Here is a 21,178-nt window from a genome sequence, read left to right as displayed (position 1 = left end):
AAGATTACGGAATAAAAATACAAAAAGTCCCTGAACCACATATTGACAAACGAATTATTTATTCGTACGTACGAAAATGAAGTTTAAAAGTTCATTCATGTATGATTGAATGAGCAAAAAAATAAACATAAAAAAAATATATATATATATATATATATATATATATATATATCAAAGTTCTTTAAGATGGTCCAATGATGAAAGACGACGAAAAAAAAAAAAAAACAAAAAATGAAAAACAAAAAAAAAAAAAAAGATTGAAGAGAATTTAAAATTCCTAAATTGATGTACACATTCTGCAGTTTTCATTAAATACATATTTATATATACATATATGTATATCTTGACTCGTTTTATATTATGTACAATAGAGTTCAATTATATATATATATATATATAATGTATCCAATAATTATACTCTTACGATTGTTAGTTAATTTTTATTTATTTTTTTCCGTTCCCCATTTTACACGTCCTAGATTCTGTATTGAATAATTATTGCGATTATATCAAGAAAATATACTGATTATATCTATATACATATATATATATATATATATATATATATATATATATATATATATATATATGTATGTATATAAATATATAAATGATTTGTTAAAAGGTTGAAAACGGTTTGATTATATCGTTGATTGATGGATGGTGCAGTTTTGTATATTAGAATACATATTATACCTGTCGAAGAGAAAAAAAAAAAAAAAAAAAAACTAGAAGAGATTGAGAAAACTTACAGAGTACAGGCAACAAATTTCGTTCATTTTTCTTTCACCGTCTTCTCGAATGATACGCGGATTAAAATGACGACAAAAGTATGGTAAAAAAACAAAGAACAAAAAGGAAAAAAAAAACGAGACAGAGAATATATAATTAACAAAAATTTACGTAGATACTCTAAAGGTGTAGTTGAGAAAGAATAAGATAAAGAGGAAGAAAGAGAGAGAGAAAACATCCACCAAAAGAACAACCAAAGAGAGAAAAAAAAACAAAAAAAAAAAATGAATAAACAACAATTCGAATTAACATATTATATTACAACTGTATGATTATATAAATTATATAAATAATATATAATATATTATAGTTGGAAATGAATTTAATCAACCTTATTCTGTACACGACATATAATACTATATACCTATACATATTATATATATACATGCATATGCGTATATATAACTTACGTGATGTTTGAATAAAATCTTTATTTTTGGCCCGTATCGTTTTTTTTCATACCCATGCACACACCTCTTTGATTGAAAAACAAAACATGAGAGGAAGAAAAAAAAAGAAAGAATATTTAATAATTACAATAATAATAATAATATCAGTAATTACATAATAAGGTTGAATAAACGATTCACTCGCGGAGCTTATAAATTAATTATTGTAGGCGAGTTGTAATAGCTTGTGGCAAACTCGTTATGAACTCTTTTCGGTTTCTTCAGCATACATATATACACATATACATATATATATATGTATACATATATTTCTTTTTCGTTAGTCAACATGAAAATATTGTTCAAGATAAGGGAAAAAAAAATTCTGTAAAAGTTTGAGATATTAATATTATTGGAAAATTTCTTTTTTTTTATTTTGGAATTATATTTTTCAACAACGGATTGGCGGATCGTAAAAAGCAATACATATTTTTGTATGAAATTGAACGATCTGTAAAAAAGGTCTCGTGTGATTTTTTCGTAAATCTACTTGTTCAAAAGTTGATAAGAATATAAATTTTGTACAATAGTTTACGTTGAAAACTTATTTCTTGTTAAGTAATCGGGAATTTGAGGAAAATTTCGATGTTTCAGTAAAGAAGATAACATAAACTTGAAGAAATATTATATTTTCTTCATTTTTCAATCATTATTTTACAGTGGAAATGAAAAAAAAAAATCGTAAGATTTGACATAACTAATTTTTTTCAACCTTAAATAACTTTTGAACGAGTAGATTTACGAAAAATTCGCAAGAGACCCATTTTCTCGATCGTTCAATTTCCTACAAAAATATCTATTGTTCTTCACGATACACCAATCCGTTGTTGAGTAATAAAATTCCAAAAGGAAATTAAGAACTTTTCCTGTGTTTTCCTTTCGTCATCTTGATCGATACTTTCGCGGTGATTAACAAAAAAAACCCCTAATTTTATATATATATTTATATATGTGTGTGTGTGTATAAAATTAATGCAAAACGAAGAAAAAATACAGTATATGAAAAAAATAAAAAGCATGATAAATTATCTCTACTTTTTGCAATGAATGAAAAGATATTGATTGTTAAACGCAGAAAATGAAAAGATTTATTTATTTATTGTGTATCACATATTGTATTTATTATATACGCTAGATATTTAAAATCATACGTATTATTAAGTTGATTCATATGATTTGTGCATCTATATTGCAAAATGAATGTTATAAAACAGTATATTAATCTAATAGAAAGTTGTGACAGCAAAATACGGGCTAAAAAGAAGAAAGAGTTTCGTTTTGTCAAGGCCCTTCAAAATATCGAATCGCATATATATAGTAAAAAGATTTATTTATTTACGATACTAAAGAAATTGAAGAAACAAATTTCATACCAAAACCCCATCGATGATTTAACAAAAAGATAAAAAAAAAAAAAATTAGACGATTCTAACGAAAAACAGATTCGACATTTTTTACCACAGTTATCGTTCGAAAATTTTTATAATTAACGATTTTCGAGATTTTCCTTGCTATGAAATATTGCGTAAATTTGTTGTTGTTGCTATTTTGTATTTCAACTCAAGATTTCGACAGGTAGGTAAATTACGTAATACTGTAGTCACGTGCGTTAACCACTGTTTTTAAAAACGTTTTGTTCATTTGTTAGCCCTCTGAATGCAAAAATTGTCACCGTTTCAAAAAATTCATAAAATAAGAAAATTAATAAAAGAAAAAGAAGAAGAAGAAAATATCGAGCCAGTAATTAATAAATGAGAATTTATTCTCATCCTGTTATAAACATTATCAGACTATAATTTATCACTTTACATCCGCGTGTTCGCTCGATAACGTATATATATATACGGGCAATTCCAAGTGAAATCGAGGAGTGATTTCCCTCGGGGGTTTTTTTACTTCTTGTATGGAATTAGTTTTTTCAGAAACTGAAAAGTAAAAACAATGTTTAAAAAAAAAGTGAAGCAGTATCATCCCACTTTCTAATCACGATAAATCTTATTTATTTACGACCCAGAATCTGTGCAAAAAATTGCGGAATTTTAAAAAAGGTGTTTTTTCTGTTAACCCTTTTTTTTTTACACAAAAACGATCGTCGCGCCGCCTGAAAGAGTAGCGAAAAGATTCTAAAAAAAATGAGGCTTTTTTCAAGTGGAACCCATGTGAAAAAAAAGTTATGCAAGGATCTGACGACCTGAGATAAACGACTCCTCGATTTCACTTGGAATGCCCCATATATATATATACTTAATATCGTGTGAGTATAATAATAGGCTGTAGGGAAATATGAATAATGGGTACGTGACGATAAACGATAAAATTATCATTATTACTGTATAATTTAGAGGCAAAGTTTGTCATGGATAAATCAACAAAAGTGTATAACAAGAGAAAATTTATGTATAACATGTGATAGAGAAAAGAAGAAATTGTATTTTGAATTGAAATTATTTTTAAATTATTCCGCGTTCGTGGTGTAATAAGTTTGAAGAAAAACAAGAGAAAAAAAAAAAAAAGAAAATCTAAAAACACAATCAGTAGAGATCGCGACTCGTTAAACTTTCACCGCAATTTTGCGAATTTTGTATTGTATTTTAATTTAGATAACCCTTCAAGACGGACATAATTTTATGCCGCAAGTTCCGAAGTTTTGGGTAACACGAATAAAATTTTGTTGACAAGGAGGCAAATCGAAGCGAATTCGGTTACTCGGAGTCAACAAACAGCTTCAAGGTTTAGCAAAGTTTGGATTGCTTCCGCTCGACTAGCGGCTTGGCGAAACTGGCAACTCGCAAACACGCCGCAAATCACCGGAAATGCAATTTCCTCATGCTACGTAGAGCATCTTAAAATGCGATGTGTATCCATAAGCCGACTTGGATCAATAGAATTAAGCTCGCTTATACCGATACTACAGCGATGAAGAATTTTGATTCGCAAATTCGCCGAAATCCGATTGCGGAAAATTTTAAAGCTCGAGTTTCGTTCTACCAGCAGTTCCAGAAGAGCTAAGAATTCGAGCCGAGTTAATTGTTCAACTAATTGAAAGTCAATTCGAGCTTAAAATCGAGCAGTTTGAACCCGGGTCCAAAGCTCGAGTTCGGAGGGGGGAAAAATTAATTAGCCGTTGGAAAGTTCGGCGAGTTGAGGGTGAGTGTGCAGTGTATAAACATGGACGGAAGACTCGATTGTTAACGTATAATAACCGGAGAAATTAATAAAATTACTGCAGATGCTCGGCTTCTATCGCTGCATGCGAAGCGAAACACATTCGACGAGAAACGAATCGTCGTCCTACCTTACCGACCGAGCGAACTCATAAGTCTCAAAAGAGCTATGCACCGGCGAAATTCCTTTGTTTACTCAATGTAGGAAGTAAGCGGATGAGTTCGCTCGGTCGGTAAAGGTAGGAATGTCACATCGCGTTAAAAAGGAACGCAATTAGCGAGGTCAAGGATGTGGAGTTCGATCCGAACAAGGTCGACAGCCTTCTAACTGTCTCTGCTTATTTTTTATCGCCTTAATTCTATCTTTCTTCTCTGTTCGCTCTGCTTCAAAATTCACCTACACTATGCCAGAGATCGCGAAATCGTCGCCAGACAACAAAAAAGGGAGAAGATAAGCGCGGACGGGATAATCGAGATTCATCACCCAGCAAAAACACCAGGAGTTTACTCTAGGAAAATCCACTTACACAACTACTCGGCTCAAACTCTGGACATCTTGTTCATTTCATTCAGCTCGATTTTTCCACGCACTCGGGCCGGATTAACGGTGGCTGTAAAAACCTGCTTCTCGCTCGATTTGAACTAACTGAAGTCAGCAACGTTGCAATTAACGTAACAAAATCTCACCGTTTTACATAATAAATATTTTATTTTTAGATATGTTTTACTTTAGTATATGTAGACGATTGAACAGTTCGTTAAGTGACAGTTTCACTTGAACTGCGACTTCGATCTTCTTCGATTATCATGTTGAAGTTAGTAACGTTACCGTAACTATTCGTGCCGAGAACAAAAACTGTTGCTTCACGATTTTAGAATATTACTGTTCGATATTCAGTACACATACTCATATTTAGCAGTCTTAGCTACTTAAAAATCATTGTAAAAATAAGAAAATAGTGATCAATTTTCCCAATGTTTCGTTTCGATAACGTTACCAACTTAAACCTCACCAAAATCCCTACATAATTCTTAAAACATACATTCGAATTTGTGGAAACTCCGACCATCACAATTAGGTACAAATTTTCGCCAAAATAACTCACCAAAAACCGCAGAAGATCGTCGATGACAAGAGTGCAGATCACTGGCGTGAAGTTGGCCGAGATTCGCAAAGAACAAGGCAAATCACTGCAGTTCACAATAACACTGCACTGTACACTCAACTGCTAGAGAAACTGCGATAAAAACAGCGTTCGAACGCGTCACGTGACTCGAATCGTGCCGAACGAATTTCCAGAGTATTCGACGGAGGGGGAAGCAAGCATCGACTGTCGACAAGATGGCGTCCGCGAGTCGAATGGGGGGGGGGGGGGGGGATTCGACGTTGTCGAAGTAGCCGTGTATACAGATCAGCGTGTTTGCATGCCAGAAAAAATCTATTCATAATCACAGATTTGGCTGCAGAAAGATTTGCTGCATCGGGTGAGTATCGCCGCCGCGTTTGTTTACAAATGGCGTGTGAAAATTGCTATCAAAACACCGATTTCACAGAACCGAGAGTCGTACGTTGTTTTGTTTTCGCAAATTCGAGCGACGTCGGCTGTCCGCGTGTTGTAAACACTGACTTATCGTAGCTAGCTTTGATCGTCGTCTGATTGTTAGTACGATTTCAGCGTTGATACGAAACAGTCGTCGCGTCATCTTTCGGTTGAATTTTGAATCCAAGCCGTTCAGTTTCTGCGTTCCTAATCCACAGTTCATCGACTCGTTGAACGATCTTCATCACTAAATTATCGCGCGCGCGCTTATTATGGTGAAAAAAAAATTTCTATTCCTTTTATTTTCTTTTAACTCGACTTTCCTTTCGAAATTAACCGTCGAGAGTGAATTGCCGATACGGAGCGATAAGTGAGGGCGGCGGGGGGGGATTAATCGTGACTAATTAGCGCCTTTACTAACAATAACATCGCAATGATCGCTTTGCAATGTAGGTATATATATAGCAAGGCTGTCAAAAGTCCTGAAGGAGTCAGAGAATGGATTTCGCGGTGAGTTCGGGGCTCGAGCACTAGGATTCGAAGGGTTTCAACCCCGGAGTGAGGGGTTGGGCTGTACACGTCGAGGGTGGTTGGTCATTATTATAGTTTTCCCTCGAGCAGACGGGCTGAAAGGGGGGGGGGGGGGGGTAAAGGAGGCAGGGGGAAGAACCTTTGATAACTTTGTTAATTAGCCAGCTTTTGCTGCAGACGCTCGACACGCCGCGCGTCCTTTTCTCGACGACCGTTCCCGGGCAAACCGATAAATTCTTTTCCATCCCCTCGGAACAATCCGCTCTTTTGCACGCATACAAACACACAGGTTCTGCGGAAAAGGACCGGCCTCCATGGAATCTTTAATTTCCACCGGTGATTGATGGCTTTTCTTTCCGAAATTCGAACCCCGCGTCGTTCCGAAAGCTTTGAAAAAGTTTTACGATTAAGAGAGAAAAAAAAAAAAAAAATGTCGAATTTAAGAAAAGAAGTTTAAAAATTAAAGAATTAAAAATCGAACGGGGAAAACTAATTAACCTAACGTTCTCCGATTTTTTCCTTCTCCTCTCGTTCTTCGGAAGAGGAAAACTTCTTTCACTCATCATTTCGTTCGAGGACACCGATCAGAATCAACGATCTACGCAGTTCTCATTCAGGTATGTTTTTTGCATTGTTATCATTGAACAAAAAGTTTTCTTCGTATTGATTGCATTGATTTTTGAAAAAAAAAACAAAAACAAAAACAAAAACCTATTTTTCCTTAACTTATTCGAATTTGTTTACTTTTTCTTTTACACATTCATCCAGTCTTTTTAGCGTAACAGTAACGGTTGGTCGGAAAAAAATCGCGCGAGCTTCGTCGTACAACTTCCTTAGTCCGAGTATCTAACCAGATTATTGCCTATCGAGTGACCTTACGTCATCGCGTGTCTAAGCCTCGTCAATGGTGTCTGAGATACTAATATGGTAAATCGTTGTCACGGTCACCCTGCAGCAGAGCCGATTATTCGCAACCATATGCAACGCAGCAGCCTCGGAAAAGCTCCGAGCTGAGCTTTTTCTCTGATTAAGGGGGTGCCCTGGTCGATCTTGACGTCGTCGTACACACCTTCAGATATCAAAGTCCACATGTTTTAAACGCAAAAAGAATTTAACAGCTCCATTCTGTACACAATTCTGGCCAAAAAGACTGTAATAAATTTTTATTTGATACAGAAATAAAAAAATTGCACATAAACTACGAATTTACTATTGCGATTTCGTAGTTTTCGTCCCATTTCTTTATTTTTGCATCAAATGAAAATTTGTTACAGTCTTTTCGTTCAGAATTGTGTATAGAACAGGGCGGTTGACCCCTTTTTCGTTTAAAACACGTGAACTTCGATATCTGGAGACAAATACGTGAACATCGAAGTCGACAACAAATTACCGATCATAATAACAACATCGTACAAATAATCACTATAATCGTGACAAAATTTTCTCACCAACAATCACTATCGATAAAAATTTACGAACAAGAAAAAAAAATGAACGATATATATAATATTATTATCGCAGAGTAATTCATCCGGTGTTATAGATAAATAGATAAACTATATTATATTAAATTATAGATAAATCATCCGATATTCAGCTTCATGTTTCCGGATCATCATCCATGTACATTGCAGGTATCCACTATCCCCGTAATCCGTTTACACCCCTCACACACCCTTCGTAACTTGTTTCAATTCGCGGGGTCAACCCGAAATCCGGTATTCAGAGGGGTTCTAATCCCCCCCCCCTCCCTCCCCCCCTCCCCCATCATGTACTTGTCGCGACGCGCCAGCTGCGGCTCGGGGTTCTCGTTATCCCAATATGGAAGGGGGTGGGGGTGTAGCTTTGGCCCGCGATATAGGACTCGCAAGGGGTTCGTGTTACCGATAACGATATCTGACCGAGGGTAATTCTAAACTGCCCACGGGACGCCGGGAATTGGGTGATTTTTTGACGAGGGCTAACTTTATCTTCGTAGATATATATTATATATCGGTCTTTCCGGTTTCCCTTTTTTTTTTCTTCATTTTTTTCCTTTTTTTTTAATTTTTTTTCTTTCACCCACTTTGAAATTGTAACGGTGTATGCATGCTCGTATGTATATCATACTCTTATTTCTTACTTCTCAGGCGATTGGGGAGATTATTTTAAACCCGAAATTCACGCACTTATATGTATACTTTAATTATTACACACCTCGTGATATGAAACAGGGTCTCGCAATTGAAAAAAGGTTGATCGTTTTGCGACGACAAAATTTTTGTGTATAATACAGTTATTTTTATTATATCTGCGTGTTTCTTTTATTGATAAATTAGGATTCGTAAATTTTGGAAAAAGGCACGAATCTGAAATTTGACAAGCAATCTTGCTCGTTCTGAAAAAAAAATTTTCGGTAAAAATTCGATTACGTACATTATTGCGTTTTTAATTTTCATTTTTCCATAAATGTAACCTGTTCGTATTTATGGTCTTCCTACGCTTTTGACTGTCTTTCGTAATTTGACTTTCGGGATCTCGTCCCGGCGACCTTTTGGGCTTTTGCATTTTTCCACCCCAACCCCCTGCTAATAATGCAAGGGCGTAATAGGTGCGACCCTTGAGCGGTGGGTCGAATCTGGGTTTACCAAAGCGGGTGATAACGATTAATTTACTTGAGCCGCGACACGGTCGCCTGCACGCGTTCACCAGTGACGTATGCACGTAGGTAGACATGGACGTACTTTCACACATCCACCTTCTGCAACCGGCAACTGTAATACCTACCCTCGACCTACTCCACCCCCTACTTTGCTAAGTTATTTAAGGCTTAAAACCTCCCCCTCGCGTCGCCTTGTTTTACTACTTGGGACAACGATCCGCACGATCAGAGGCGACATTTGTTTGAAGCCTTTCCAGGCACCGACGTCACACTCAATCAGCCTCGAATGTAACACGAATACGGCGTTCAGTGGTGGACAGGGTTACGTGACCAGACACCGCTCACCGTTCCACCCCCACCCCCAACCCCTTTCGATATTGTCCTACAATCCGCGATGTGTGACACGTTGCTGCACCTCCAGGATAAATTGCGCAAACATACATTTATCTTTTTATCTTTTATTTCTATACATGTTTTATTAGCATTATATTTATTACACGCGTGACACGCTTTGCAAACCGAATATTATCTTTTGTTATCACCTTTTTCTCGTTTATCAGCGATCCTGTTTTATCGTCATATTATAAAGTAAACATCGAGAGAACGTCTGTGTTTACGTTTCGATTTACGGGATTATGTGATAGTAATCTATCCCAACAAATGTATGAGGCCGTTTTCGCGTACAGATCCCGTTACCGACTCTTTACCGACATTTTTAGCCGCTTCACAGCTCAGGCACAAACCTTTTTATGAGACGTGTGAGTTATCCCCACTCCGGTCGACACCACCTCTGATTATCCTCATTCCGAAAAAAAGGGTTTGTGTCTGAGCTGTGAAGCTGCTAAGAGACATCGGTAAGATGTCGGTATCGGGATCTGTACGCAAAAACGGCCTTATACGCCTACTATCGACGGAAAAAAGAAAGCAAACTCTCGTATGGATGAAAAAAAAAAATACCTTCTTTTCACTCACCCCTTATATTGTAAATTCAAGAATCGTGCGTTATGATTTGGTTCCCTTTTGAACTGCGATTTGTGTGTTTTACGTAACGTGCAGCGATGTAAACAGGGCAACGCGAATAGAGCATTACGTATAAAATTGTGCGGGGATAGAAAAAAATAAAAAAATAAGGGGTGTGATAAAAGCGTGACTCGACGCTGTATAACTCTGGTTAATGCTTATACTCTATAAATAACTCCTCGTGGCAGATTAAAAGTTTGGCGTGAAGGAATACAAGAGCCAGGTCCCGTTTTCTTCTCGCAATTTTAATTAACGTTCTTTCTTCTTGGCTCACTATCTTTCTCTCTCTCTCACTTTCTCTCCTCTCTCTCTCTCTCTCTCCTTGCAGGGGATATTTCGAGGGCTCAACAACTCGTTACAAAGACGAAAACTGTATAACGAGCTCGTATATATCGATTAGAAGAACGGACGTCGAGTAAAAGGAAAGAAAAAGGTGAGGAAAGAAACAAGAGGGTAAAGAGAAACTTTGAACGATAAAAGTAAGTAAACTACTGCAGTCTTACGACTATCACAATAACTCTGAAAATAAATTTGTTATGTATCTATATTTATATATGTACATACACTAAGATTCCAAACAACTTTGGTTAAATGCTTTGTGTTTACATACTCATTCCCAAGCAATTTGAGGTGTTTTAAGATGCCTATTTCTTTACACAAACCCCAGTCTAAGAATCATGAAGAATAATCGATTTTCGATTAGATCGATTACTTTTTCTCGCAATCAATTTTCATTTTTTACTCCCACGAACGATTATGCAATACAATATCAATCGATGTGATTCTTTTAAGTAACAGTAATGTCAGGGAGACCATTACCGATATCCAAGATACGACCCATCGACTGATTCTCGTTTCTGACGTCATCCGGGCAGGAAGAATGAGGATAAAGGCTGCCTTCAATACCTGCAGAGGCAACTTCGAGCAGAATTCAACAATGATGCTTTGATATTGTTAACCAGTTTACGGTCTTTTTATCACCGGTCTAAAACGCACTCTGCACGTTCGTCGAAGTGGTTGTAAAGCGGTTCGTTGCCTGTCAACCCTGTTTCGGTGATTCGCCTGCAAGGTTCTCGTGTGGTCAGTGTCCGGAAGCTGGGTCATCGAGAGGGACGAGAGGATCACGAAGAGGAACGGGAAGAAGAACATTCTGATAGGGAAATCGGGCATGATCGCTATCAACGATCACTTTGACGATCGTGAGAGTGCGTTTTACTGGTAGTAAAATCAGCCTCGTTAACTTGTGTCCACGTTTGTGTCGATCGCTTTTGCAATCGATCATTGACTCGTCATTTTCGAACTCGATCAATTGACTTTGCTCCATAATCGATGATTGGGTTTCATCAACTGACAACTTCTTGATGAACATGTTTTTATGCCGAGCTTTTTGGCATTGTCCGGACATGGACTTCGCAATTCAAAAAACGAACAATTTTTTACACCATGTATAATTTTCTCAAATTTGATAATTTTGCATAATTCCTGCTGTTTTTGTCTTCTGTTTATTAATTTCGATCGATAAAAGATTTTGGATAATTTCAGCAAGCTTAGTGAATTCCAGAAAAGGTGTTTGGTGGATCTACTCAGCTTCGGAACTCACCGGAACTGTCATTCACAAGAAAATGTATCCGGTAGTTTAAAAAATCTGAAGTGACTTACAGTGACTTACACTGTAATTGGATTTTGAAAAAAATCTGCTCCAACTTCTATTATGTAATTATTTTTTTTTTTTTTTCAAACGAGAGAAATAGAGTGAAGAAAAAAAGAAGAAAAGTAATTTCCCAGAGTAAAAATCGAGCCGACATCAAAAGCTAGCAGGCTGCATAATGGATTAATCCTCCAGGGCAGGTGGCAGTGAGCCATCTGTTATATAAGGCGAGGGAGTGATTATAAACAGCTTAATTACCGTTTGTTTACGGTTAACTGGAAGCGGACAGCGAGAGCTTTCAGAGCCGAGGACGAGTAGCAGACCGAATCGTTCCGGTCCCCGCGGCAAAGTCTAGCCAGGTCTAGGCGGCAGCCTGGAGAGCAGGGAAGGCTCGGCGGGCGTCTCATCGTCAGGGGTTGAGGGGGTGGAGAAGGAGGAGGAGGAGGAGGAGGAGAGGAAAACCTGCGCCCCGAACGCAGCGGATCGCTCTCCCGCTCTCGGTTCTCCCGCACCATCGAAAGCGGCTGCGTCGCCAGCCGAGGGGGTTGTGGGGGTTGAGGGGTGGCTCGAGTTCGCGGGCGTCGCGACGCCGCGCTCCAAGGAACGGTCCCTCAGTCCGCGTGTCCTTTCCTCCGCGATACGGGCTCACCCGAACCTCCGGGTAAACTCTCCAAAGATGGAAAAACAATTAGTAAATAGAGGATGGTAGTTTCAGAGATCCGTATTTTTAGATCCGTAGCAAAACCTCGTATATCACACAATATCGAATAATAAAAACTGCTGAAGGAATATTACAGTGACTATAATCAGCTACAAATGACAATCAAAAGATAACCGAGAATTAGTAACAAAAAAGAAGAAAACAAAAAAAAAACAAAGTAGGGGAGGGGGTGAAACCTTTCCCGTTCCCTTATACTATTCCTTTTTTTTTTATGTATAATTCATTCGTATTATCACAGACAGGTTAATAATTTTCAACCCCTTTGTTCGGTAAATTTTTCAAACTTTCCTTGCAATATTCAATTTACTTATTTATTTTTTTGTCGATTCGCCCCCGTATTTTCTCCACCGAGATTCAACCGATCGTGTGTATGTGCACTTGTGGCAAGGGGGCGGCGGGGGTGGCGTGTGTAAAATCCAGTGTCCGGGGTTGGCGGAGGGCGCAGGTGGATTGAAAAGAACGAAAGTTTGGCGCCAGTTTGGTCAGCCCCCGCAAATGTGGCTCTGTGTACGTTGAACAGGGGGTACACGGGCGGCCGTGCAGCTGCCCGTGGTGGGGGTGGAAGGGGCCGTAGGGGGGAGGCGAGCGTCAGACTGCCGCTGAGTCCCCGGACGTTGTGCGCTCCCGGCGCCGCGGCGGGGCCTCATGCCCAGGCCCATCAGGCCCTCACCGGGCCCCCGGTGGTGGGGGGCGACGACGGGCCCGGACCCGAAGAGGCGATGGTCCACGTCGAGCGGCCCGCTCAGCCTGGCACGTGGGTCTGCTGCGTTCCCTGCTACTGGCTGCGCCGCAGCAAGGCCGTCCATAAGGCCCTGCTCACCCTCGCCATGCTACTCGTCACAAGCCTGCTCGTCACCAGCCCCGTGCTGTTCCTCATCACCACTTTGCCCGAGGCGGAACAACCCAGGGAATGCAGCCCCCAGGTGAGGAAGGGATGATTTTTGAATTCTTTTTTTTTTCATGCCTGGTTGAGGGGAGGGAGGGATTTGACGTTGTCGTCGTGGATAAAAAAAAAAAAAACTAAAAACAAAAAGTAATTCAAATTGGAGGTTGTTTTTTTTTCTCTTTTCATCGGTATTCAAAAGTTGAATGACATCTTCGATATTATGATAAGTTGATCAAATGTGGGGGTTATAAAGTATATAAATGACATAAAAGACTTGAATTACTGAATAGGACGAAATAGATTTTATGGAAAAACTGCGTTTTAAGAACCTTGGAAATGTTATGGAGTATATTTTGCAACTTGTTTTGTTTGTTCGTTACTTAATGGAGTCTTAACGAAGACCGGAACAAGTCAAAACCCTGTCAAAAGTTGAATGAAGCATTTTGTGTTTTCTTTTAATTCTCGGAACGTGCTTCACTTTGTCCCTCGAGTCAATTTCGTTTTTTTTTTTTGGTTCCCTTGGCAGTTCAGAAATTGAAATACATTCTATTGAGCATATTGAGTAATTAGAAAAGAAAAAAAAATGTCAGTCAATAACCATAGTTACATTCTTTTTTTAAGTTTTACACTTTGCTCCGGTTTCCCTTTCTCTCTGTTTTTTCCTCCCTCTTTGGTGCTGGTATAAATTTATCGACACCCGACATTGCTGGCAATTAATTGTTGGCGATTTTTTAGATTTTGAAAATCAATATACTCAGGAAAAAATGTTTTTATATTCAAGTAAAAGTTTTTTTAACAATACGTCTAACATTGTTGAAGATAGGGGTGAAGTGTAGAAAGATTATAAAGCGGAAGGGTTGCGATATCGAATTATCATTATAACAGTGAAAGTTTTTTTTTTTGGTACTTTGCTACATTTTGACTGTTTATTTCACAGATATTTGAACTTTTGACAAGTTAATTTTCATATTTTCGAAAATTTGATATCGCGACCCTTCTACATTCTAACCCCTCAGCAAATCTGAATATATTCGACAAAGTAAAATGCAATTTTTTTCTTCCACCTGCACTACTTTTCTACTCATTCCATCCTCCCTCTTATTCTCTCTCTGTTTCCCCCCTTTCAACCCCTGTAACAAAACGTTTTGAACAAACCACGCCGAGAGGGATGATTGAAAAATATTTTATTCATCGGGCGGAAAGGAGTGAAGACGATTATGGGATCAGCGTTTGATATCCGCGCGGATGAACATAATCGTAACTATATATATACCTACTCGGAAAAGTTGTCGAATCGAATTATTTGACGCCGGGTATTAAGGGTGGATCTAACGCGCATTCATCCGGCAAAAGGGGCGATATAAACCAAGGTGAACAAGCCGTAAATGCAGATCCGAACAGCCGCACAGACCGGCTGGTCATTTCCTCGCCGTTTATTGTACACGGAATCCACATCAATGCATATCTATATCTACGTGTTATACGATCGGTGTTACGTTGAAAACTTGCCCGAGGAAATTACTTCTAGCGATTTCGGCTAACGAAACATCTCCTCCCCTATTTTCGCGCCATCCGACTGGCGCGCGAAAATTTCCCGGCTTTCGAACATAAACCAAAACCCTTGAAAACGAAACTTCCGAGGGTCCTTTAAACACCTGATGTGATCCTGAGATGGATAAATTCCACTCGAATTCTACACGTTATCCACCCCCGTATTCCCACTCCTTGCCAATTTTATTATGTCACCCTTGTTTCATCGGCTTTCTCTTATTCTTATTTTCTTCTTCTCGTTCTTACGATCGCCAATTTGATTTCTCCCGAAAGAACTGCGGAGGAGAAAAAAATTTGGGCCAGATAATAATAAAAAAAAAAAAAAGAAAGAAAGTAAAAAAAAAAACACGAATTGGCAACGGCTTTGCCAATGCGGCGAGAGTTATTTTTACCTTTCTCTCTATTTTTCTTCTTACTCGGATATCTTGATCAAGAATATGTAAAATTATTCTTCTGATTTTTCGTCGTCGAATCTTTTTTTTTTTTTATCTCTGCAAACTTGATTTTATAACGAGATTGAATTTGTAAACTTTGGAAAGCTCTCGATAATTATCTACACCCCCCTTCTCTCAGTATTAAAACTATAATTTCGATAAAACTTTAATCCGGTCGGTCAGTAAAGTTGAAAATAATATTTCAACATTGATTAACAGTAAACAACACGAGGCCCCATCGATATTGCAAAATGACATTTAGACTTTACGTTATAAAATAATACGCAGGATTTGCAGGACTTGGAAGAATAACGATAGAAATAAAAGTATAACAAGAAAGGGAAACGGGAAGCTGCAAAAAAAGTGATGAAAAGTGAAAATTTCAACCGTTAGTAAAAAAAAAAAAAACGAAACCAAAACGAAAAAAAAAAGCTTTTGTACGTTACTTTTTCGCGTTCACCGCAAGCGGCGTATCGCGAATTTTTTTTCTCTCTCTCTCTTTTTCATTCTCCCCTCTTTCACCCTTGTTTGCTACTCTTCTCGCCGTTTCTTTTTTTTTTCCTGCACTCTTCTTCTTTATTTTTATCCACCTAGACGCGAGGTCTGCGAGGGGGTTGAAGCCCTATTCTTAGCTAAGGTTTCGAGGCAAATGTCAACTTTCCTTTAGGTCAGGGTTCCGCGTGTCGAAGCTTTCCATTCATCAACGGGGATGTTGCGACGTGGGTAAAAAATAACGAGCGAATATGAGCAAAAAAATATTTTCGATGACATCTTTTTCAATTTTCCTTCCAAAATGCAACGCAATAAAAAAAAAAAATAAAGCACGAAAAAAGCATGGCTCGAAGCTTTTCGCGTATGCGTAAGGTACCTTTAAGGTGTAACGAAAAATCTCTTCACCAAGTGAAACCTTCCAGACGTTAGACGTACACGTGAATAACGTGGAAAACAAAAATGAAAAATACACATTTCTCTCCGGTATTACGTTACTCTCTATTTTTCCGTCGGAAATTCCTATACACCACCACGTAACAAACCGTTTACACCATAAGCTAAACGCACTATTTCATTCTAATATTTCCACCCGCCACCCACCTCGAAAAAGTCCTCATAAACAGCTCGCATATATGCTTTTATGTATATACTTATATATATATTTATACTTATATATATATATACATGGTACATATGTATCGTCTACCTTTATCTAAAGCTTGCGTAGGCGGCTATACGGAGAGCTTTTATGGAGTGATCGATCTCTCCTGTAACAGCGAGATGACGCTCGAATTGTTGTGGTTGTTGTTGTCGAGAGAGCGAGAGAGAGAGAGAGAGAGGGAAAGCGAAGATGAACAAAGGGAGCTGCTGTCGCCGGGAAAATGAGAGTTGATAAATTTCATTTGTGCTTTTCTCTGTGCGTTTCTACCGACCCGTTTTGTTTTTATTTATTTATTACATTTATGTTTCTCTTCATTCCAATTGAATTTTCTTCATTATATCAAAAATTTCACTCATATTTACATATATATGTATATATATATATATGTATATATACCTATATGACAGTTCGGCATTCAGTTCCAATTTTCACCGTCAGATGGTGTGACAAAAAGTTTTACAAAAATGAAAAAAAGTTTTCCGAATACTGTTTTTTACGCGTTAATCAAATGGAAATTGTATTTTTGGAAAACGTGTTTTATCATTTTCGGTCAACTTTCTTTCTTTTCTGGAAAACTCTCTTCCGTTTCTGGAAAACTTTTTTCATTTTTTCATTTTTTTTATTTTTTCGCATCATTCTTGGAAAACGTTTTTCTACACTTTCTAAAACCTGTTTTTCGTTCCCGGAAAACTTTTTTCCCCATTTTCTGCAAACGTTTTTTCGTTTGTGGAAAACTTTTTTCCCCATTTTCCGCAAACTTTTTTTCGTTTATTGTGGAAAACTTTTTTTTCACGCCCTCTGGTGGCGAAAATCGTGATTAAATCTAGAACCGTCATACATGTAACCTTAGTACTTACTTCTATGCTCGTTTCGCATACCCTGATATATACTTTTTCGAAATTTCACGTCAGGACGAGGTTTGCTTGAGGGATCGGGAAGGTCAGGAGGGTGTCTGCGAGTCGAGCGCCTGCGAGGAGGCCTCTAAACGCATGCTGGCATCCGTCAAGAGGGGCGTCGATCCCTGTCGTGATTTTTACCAGTTTGCATGCGGTGGGTTTAGCCGGAATAATCGGGACAACGGCCAGACCATGGCCAGCTTCAACACCCTCCAGTCCCACGTCGACAACCAAATTAAAGGTCAGTATCATCGAACAAATTTTATTCCAGAATCCATGCTTTTCGTCAAATTTTTCAAGACCTGTACCGATTTTTACTACTAATAGGAATTTTTGCAGAAATTTCAATATTGGGTGTTTTTTTTTTTTTTTACAAAATTGTTAATTTTCTTTAAAAATTGACGTAGCAGCTTGTAGATTTTTTTTTACCGACAAAAATACACATTCTCAACGAAAATATGTACCAGTTTTTATGATCAACTATTGCGTAGTTGCAATTTGATTCGAAAATCAATTTTTTGCACGAAATTTTACGACTTCCCTCAAAATTTCTAGAGAATCGAAGAAGAAAATAGCAAAAAAAAAAAAAAAAAAATGTTAAACAGTGAAACAACAGACTAAATTTTAGAAAAGTACGCTTCGAAAATTTTTTTTTACATCTCTTTTGAACGATTTTCAAATACCTGCGGTGTGTTAATTTATTATAGACACTGCGGTGGTCTGCAGGGTGCATTAAAAAAACGTTACACCCGCAGTGCATGCATCGTAGAAATTGAATAATAGAATAGGATGGTACAGGATAGGATATATGTATAGGAAAAAGTTTGGCGAGCGGATGTTTTTCCGTTACGTATATACACACACGCACACACACACACACCCATAGATTGTATGTAAATATATACATATGTAGACGTCAGCTTGCATTTCGCGTGATCTTTTCCGGCTTCGAGTGGATGAGAATACCTATGTGACGATATTATATATACCGGGTGTCCCAGACCACCGGTCCACCCCTTCTAAAATCTGGAAAATTGATTTTTTCGAAAAATTGTAAACCCCAAAAATTGATACTGACGACCTCCGGTGCACGTGCTGACTAGATATGCGTTTTTTAAACCGGAAGTCCGTTTTTATAATTATCGAATATCGAATATACATGTTGGGATTTGGGACACCCGGTATATATAGATGTGTTACATACACTGTATACGGATGTTGCGCACATGTGTATGTATGTGAGAGATTCGTTGCTCGGTTATGTTTGGATAGAGTAATAATTCCAAGACGTAAGGGGGAGAAATGGTGGGGATTTATTCGAAACAGGGGTTGCTGGTTGGCTGGCAGAATGACAAAAATCATTGGACGATGAGGGGGGAAAAGTCAGGCTGGTACTTCTACGCGACTAGGCGCCACTGTTTTTCCCCACTAAAGCAGCTCGTAGAGCTGGCTTATTTTTCACGTCGAGTCGAATATCAACGTTGCTAAATATCGGCGGAAAACTGAGGGAGAGAAGCGTTTTTTCCGACTCGGAAAAGTCGGGAATATGAAGATTACATAAACAAAGGGTATAACAGATGATTAAATTGTAATATAAATATCGCGGAAGTACAAAATTAAAATTAATACTAAACTAAGAAATTAAGAGAAGAAAGAACAAGTAAAAGATAGATAAAAGTAAACGAACATAGAATGCAGAAATGATGAAAAACAAATAGAAATTAATATAAAGTTATAAATAAGCAGGAATCGACGCGTAAATAAAGTAAAAGAAAAATAAAAGAAGAGAAATAAATAGACGAGTAAGATATACGGTAAAACGTTAACAAAAAAGTACTGTAAATAAAAAAGAGAAAGATAGAGAGAGAGAAAAAAGTGAGTCCATTTTTTTTATTGCATTTGTTGGTACATTTGAACGGCCGCGTAATTGTTTGGATACAAAAAACTGCTGTTGTAGGATGGAAGCAGCGTGCATTTATGCAGAAGCCTTGTATGTAAACGTTTTTACGTAAGAAGAAGGGAAAACGAGTTTACACTGCGTTACGTCAAGTTCTTCACAGCTTCGTCTGCGGATCTATGACAATTCGATTAATTCACCTTACATACATGTATACCATGGATACGTATAACTTGTGCGCTTTTCAAATGGGTCAAGTTCGCCTTAATCAGCGATCGATCCGTTTCACCATCGACGATTAAATTCATTCCAGACCACTTAACGCCGGCTCGTCTCTAAGGGCTACTATATTATTATTCCAGATACCTAGTTCACTCTCGGATTTTATTATTCGAATTCAAATTCACCGTGAATTCAAAGTGGAAGTCAAATATCCGAAGCAACTTGGCACTCAGTGCTGTTATAATTATCTTACTTACGGAAGGTGAAATTTTTCATTCCTATAGTAACTGTTTTACTTATGCATGTAGATGTGGACTAAAATTTCAATGAATTTTAAAACAATCATTTTCTGCTTTTTACAAAAATTTGCCAATAGAATTTCGACCGCTGTGTAGATTTTTTATTCACACGACGTATGAAAGATTCGGAGTGTAGGTTGGTAGAAAATGTGGAAATCATGTGAGTATGATGAATATAGAAATTGCGTATACGGTATGCAAAAACAATTCAAGAATTTGATTGTCTCTGAATTAAAAAGTTCGATACTTCAACTCTTCAATATTGCAACCGTTTTGTCTTCTTCGAGCCACAGATCTAAAATCATACGAATTTGTAGGCGTAGAAAAATATTCAATCGCGACATAAAAATCGAAAAGATGGCGGTGTTTATAAAGTCGCGTTGTACACCTCGAAAACGTAGCGAACTAAAACTCCTACACCGTTCAAGCGATCAGGATGAAACTTGGGCGATTGATGCCTCAATTTGGCAAAAAGTAGAGCGACTTTTTAATTTTTGAAAATTTTGAAAAAATTCTACAGACCGGTTATCACTAAATGAAATTGGGAAAATTTTCACAGTTGCACCAAAGGGATTAAACTATCCGGTATGATGCCACTCGGTGCTGATGAATCACACACTTTGAGCCCAGTCCCATAAGATTTGATGGTAAAATGACGAAATGGCAGCTGATCTGGTTTTACGATTACAAAGAACACCGTCGTTCCATTTTGGTGAAATTTTTTACCGACATTACACGCATGTCGGTAATTTTCTACCGACGTTACACGCCCGTGACCAGCATGCGTGTAATGTCGGTAAAAAATTTCACCAAAATAAGATGTCGGTGTTCTTCGTAATCGAAAACCGGATCAGCTGCCATTTCGTCATTTTCCCATCAAATCTTATGAGACTGGGCTCAAAGTGTGTGTTTCATCAACGCCGAGTGGCATCATACCGGATAGTTTAATCCTTTTGGTGCAACAGTGAAAATTTTCCCAATTTCGCTTAGTCATAACCGATCAGTAAAATTTTTTTCAAAATTTTCAAAAAGTAAAACGTCGTTCTACTTTTTGCCAAATCAAGGCATCAATTGCCCAAGTTTCATCCTGATCGCTTGAGCGGTGCAGGAGTTTTGGCTCGCCGCGTTTTCGAGGTGTGCAACGCGACTTTATAAGCGCCTTAAGAACCGGGGATTCACTCCGGCGTGTAGAGGTTATAACTGCACGTTAGGTACGCATGTCTACGTTAGTATGTCGAGGAAGCGACCTGCGTTGGTCGGCCAAATATAAATTCGGGCCGGGTCGAGTCGAGTCGAGCCAGTTTCGACGGCAGGCGCCGCGACGGCGTGCAGT

At 38.0% G+C, this 21,178-nt stretch overlaps 1 protein-coding gene and 1 long non-coding RNA gene across 2 annotated transcripts in view; one reads left to right on the top strand and one right to left on the bottom strand.

Moving 5' to 3' along the window:
- Positions 1 to 1,322: 1,322 nt before the first annotated feature.
- On the bottom strand, positions 1,323 to 12,620 carry LOC124408250. Its single transcript, XR_006929405.1, has 3 exons — positions 12,608 to 12,620; positions 9,661 to 9,666; positions 1,323 to 1,460 (listed from the first exon to the last, which is right to left on the bottom strand). It is a non-coding gene; the product is annotated as an uncharacterized LOC124408250 (long non-coding RNA).
- A 244-nt stretch (positions 12,621 to 12,864) lies between these two features.
- The window catches only part of LOC124408240 (neprilysin-1), a 47,047-nt gene continuing 38,733 nt past the window's right edge, over positions 12,865 to 21,178 (top strand). Inside the window, exons 1-2 of the mRNA XM_046885015.1 lie at positions 12,865 to 13,430; positions 17,443 to 17,668. Of these exons, the coding sequence (XP_046740971.1) occupies positions 13,227 to 13,430; positions 17,443 to 17,668 (430 nt within the window). The 5' untranslated portion in view covers positions 12,865 to 13,226. The remainder of the gene's footprint in view (positions 13,431 to 17,442; positions 17,669 to 21,178) is intronic.

Source organism: Diprion similis, chromosome 7 (assembly GCF_021155765.1).
Source record: "Diprion similis isolate iyDipSimi1 chromosome 7, iyDipSimi1.1, whole genome shotgun sequence".
In the NCBI taxonomy this organism is placed as follows: domain Eukaryota; kingdom Metazoa; phylum Arthropoda; class Insecta; order Hymenoptera; family Diprionidae; genus Diprion; species Diprion similis.
This window is presented reverse-complemented; position numbering and strand designations above follow the sequence as displayed.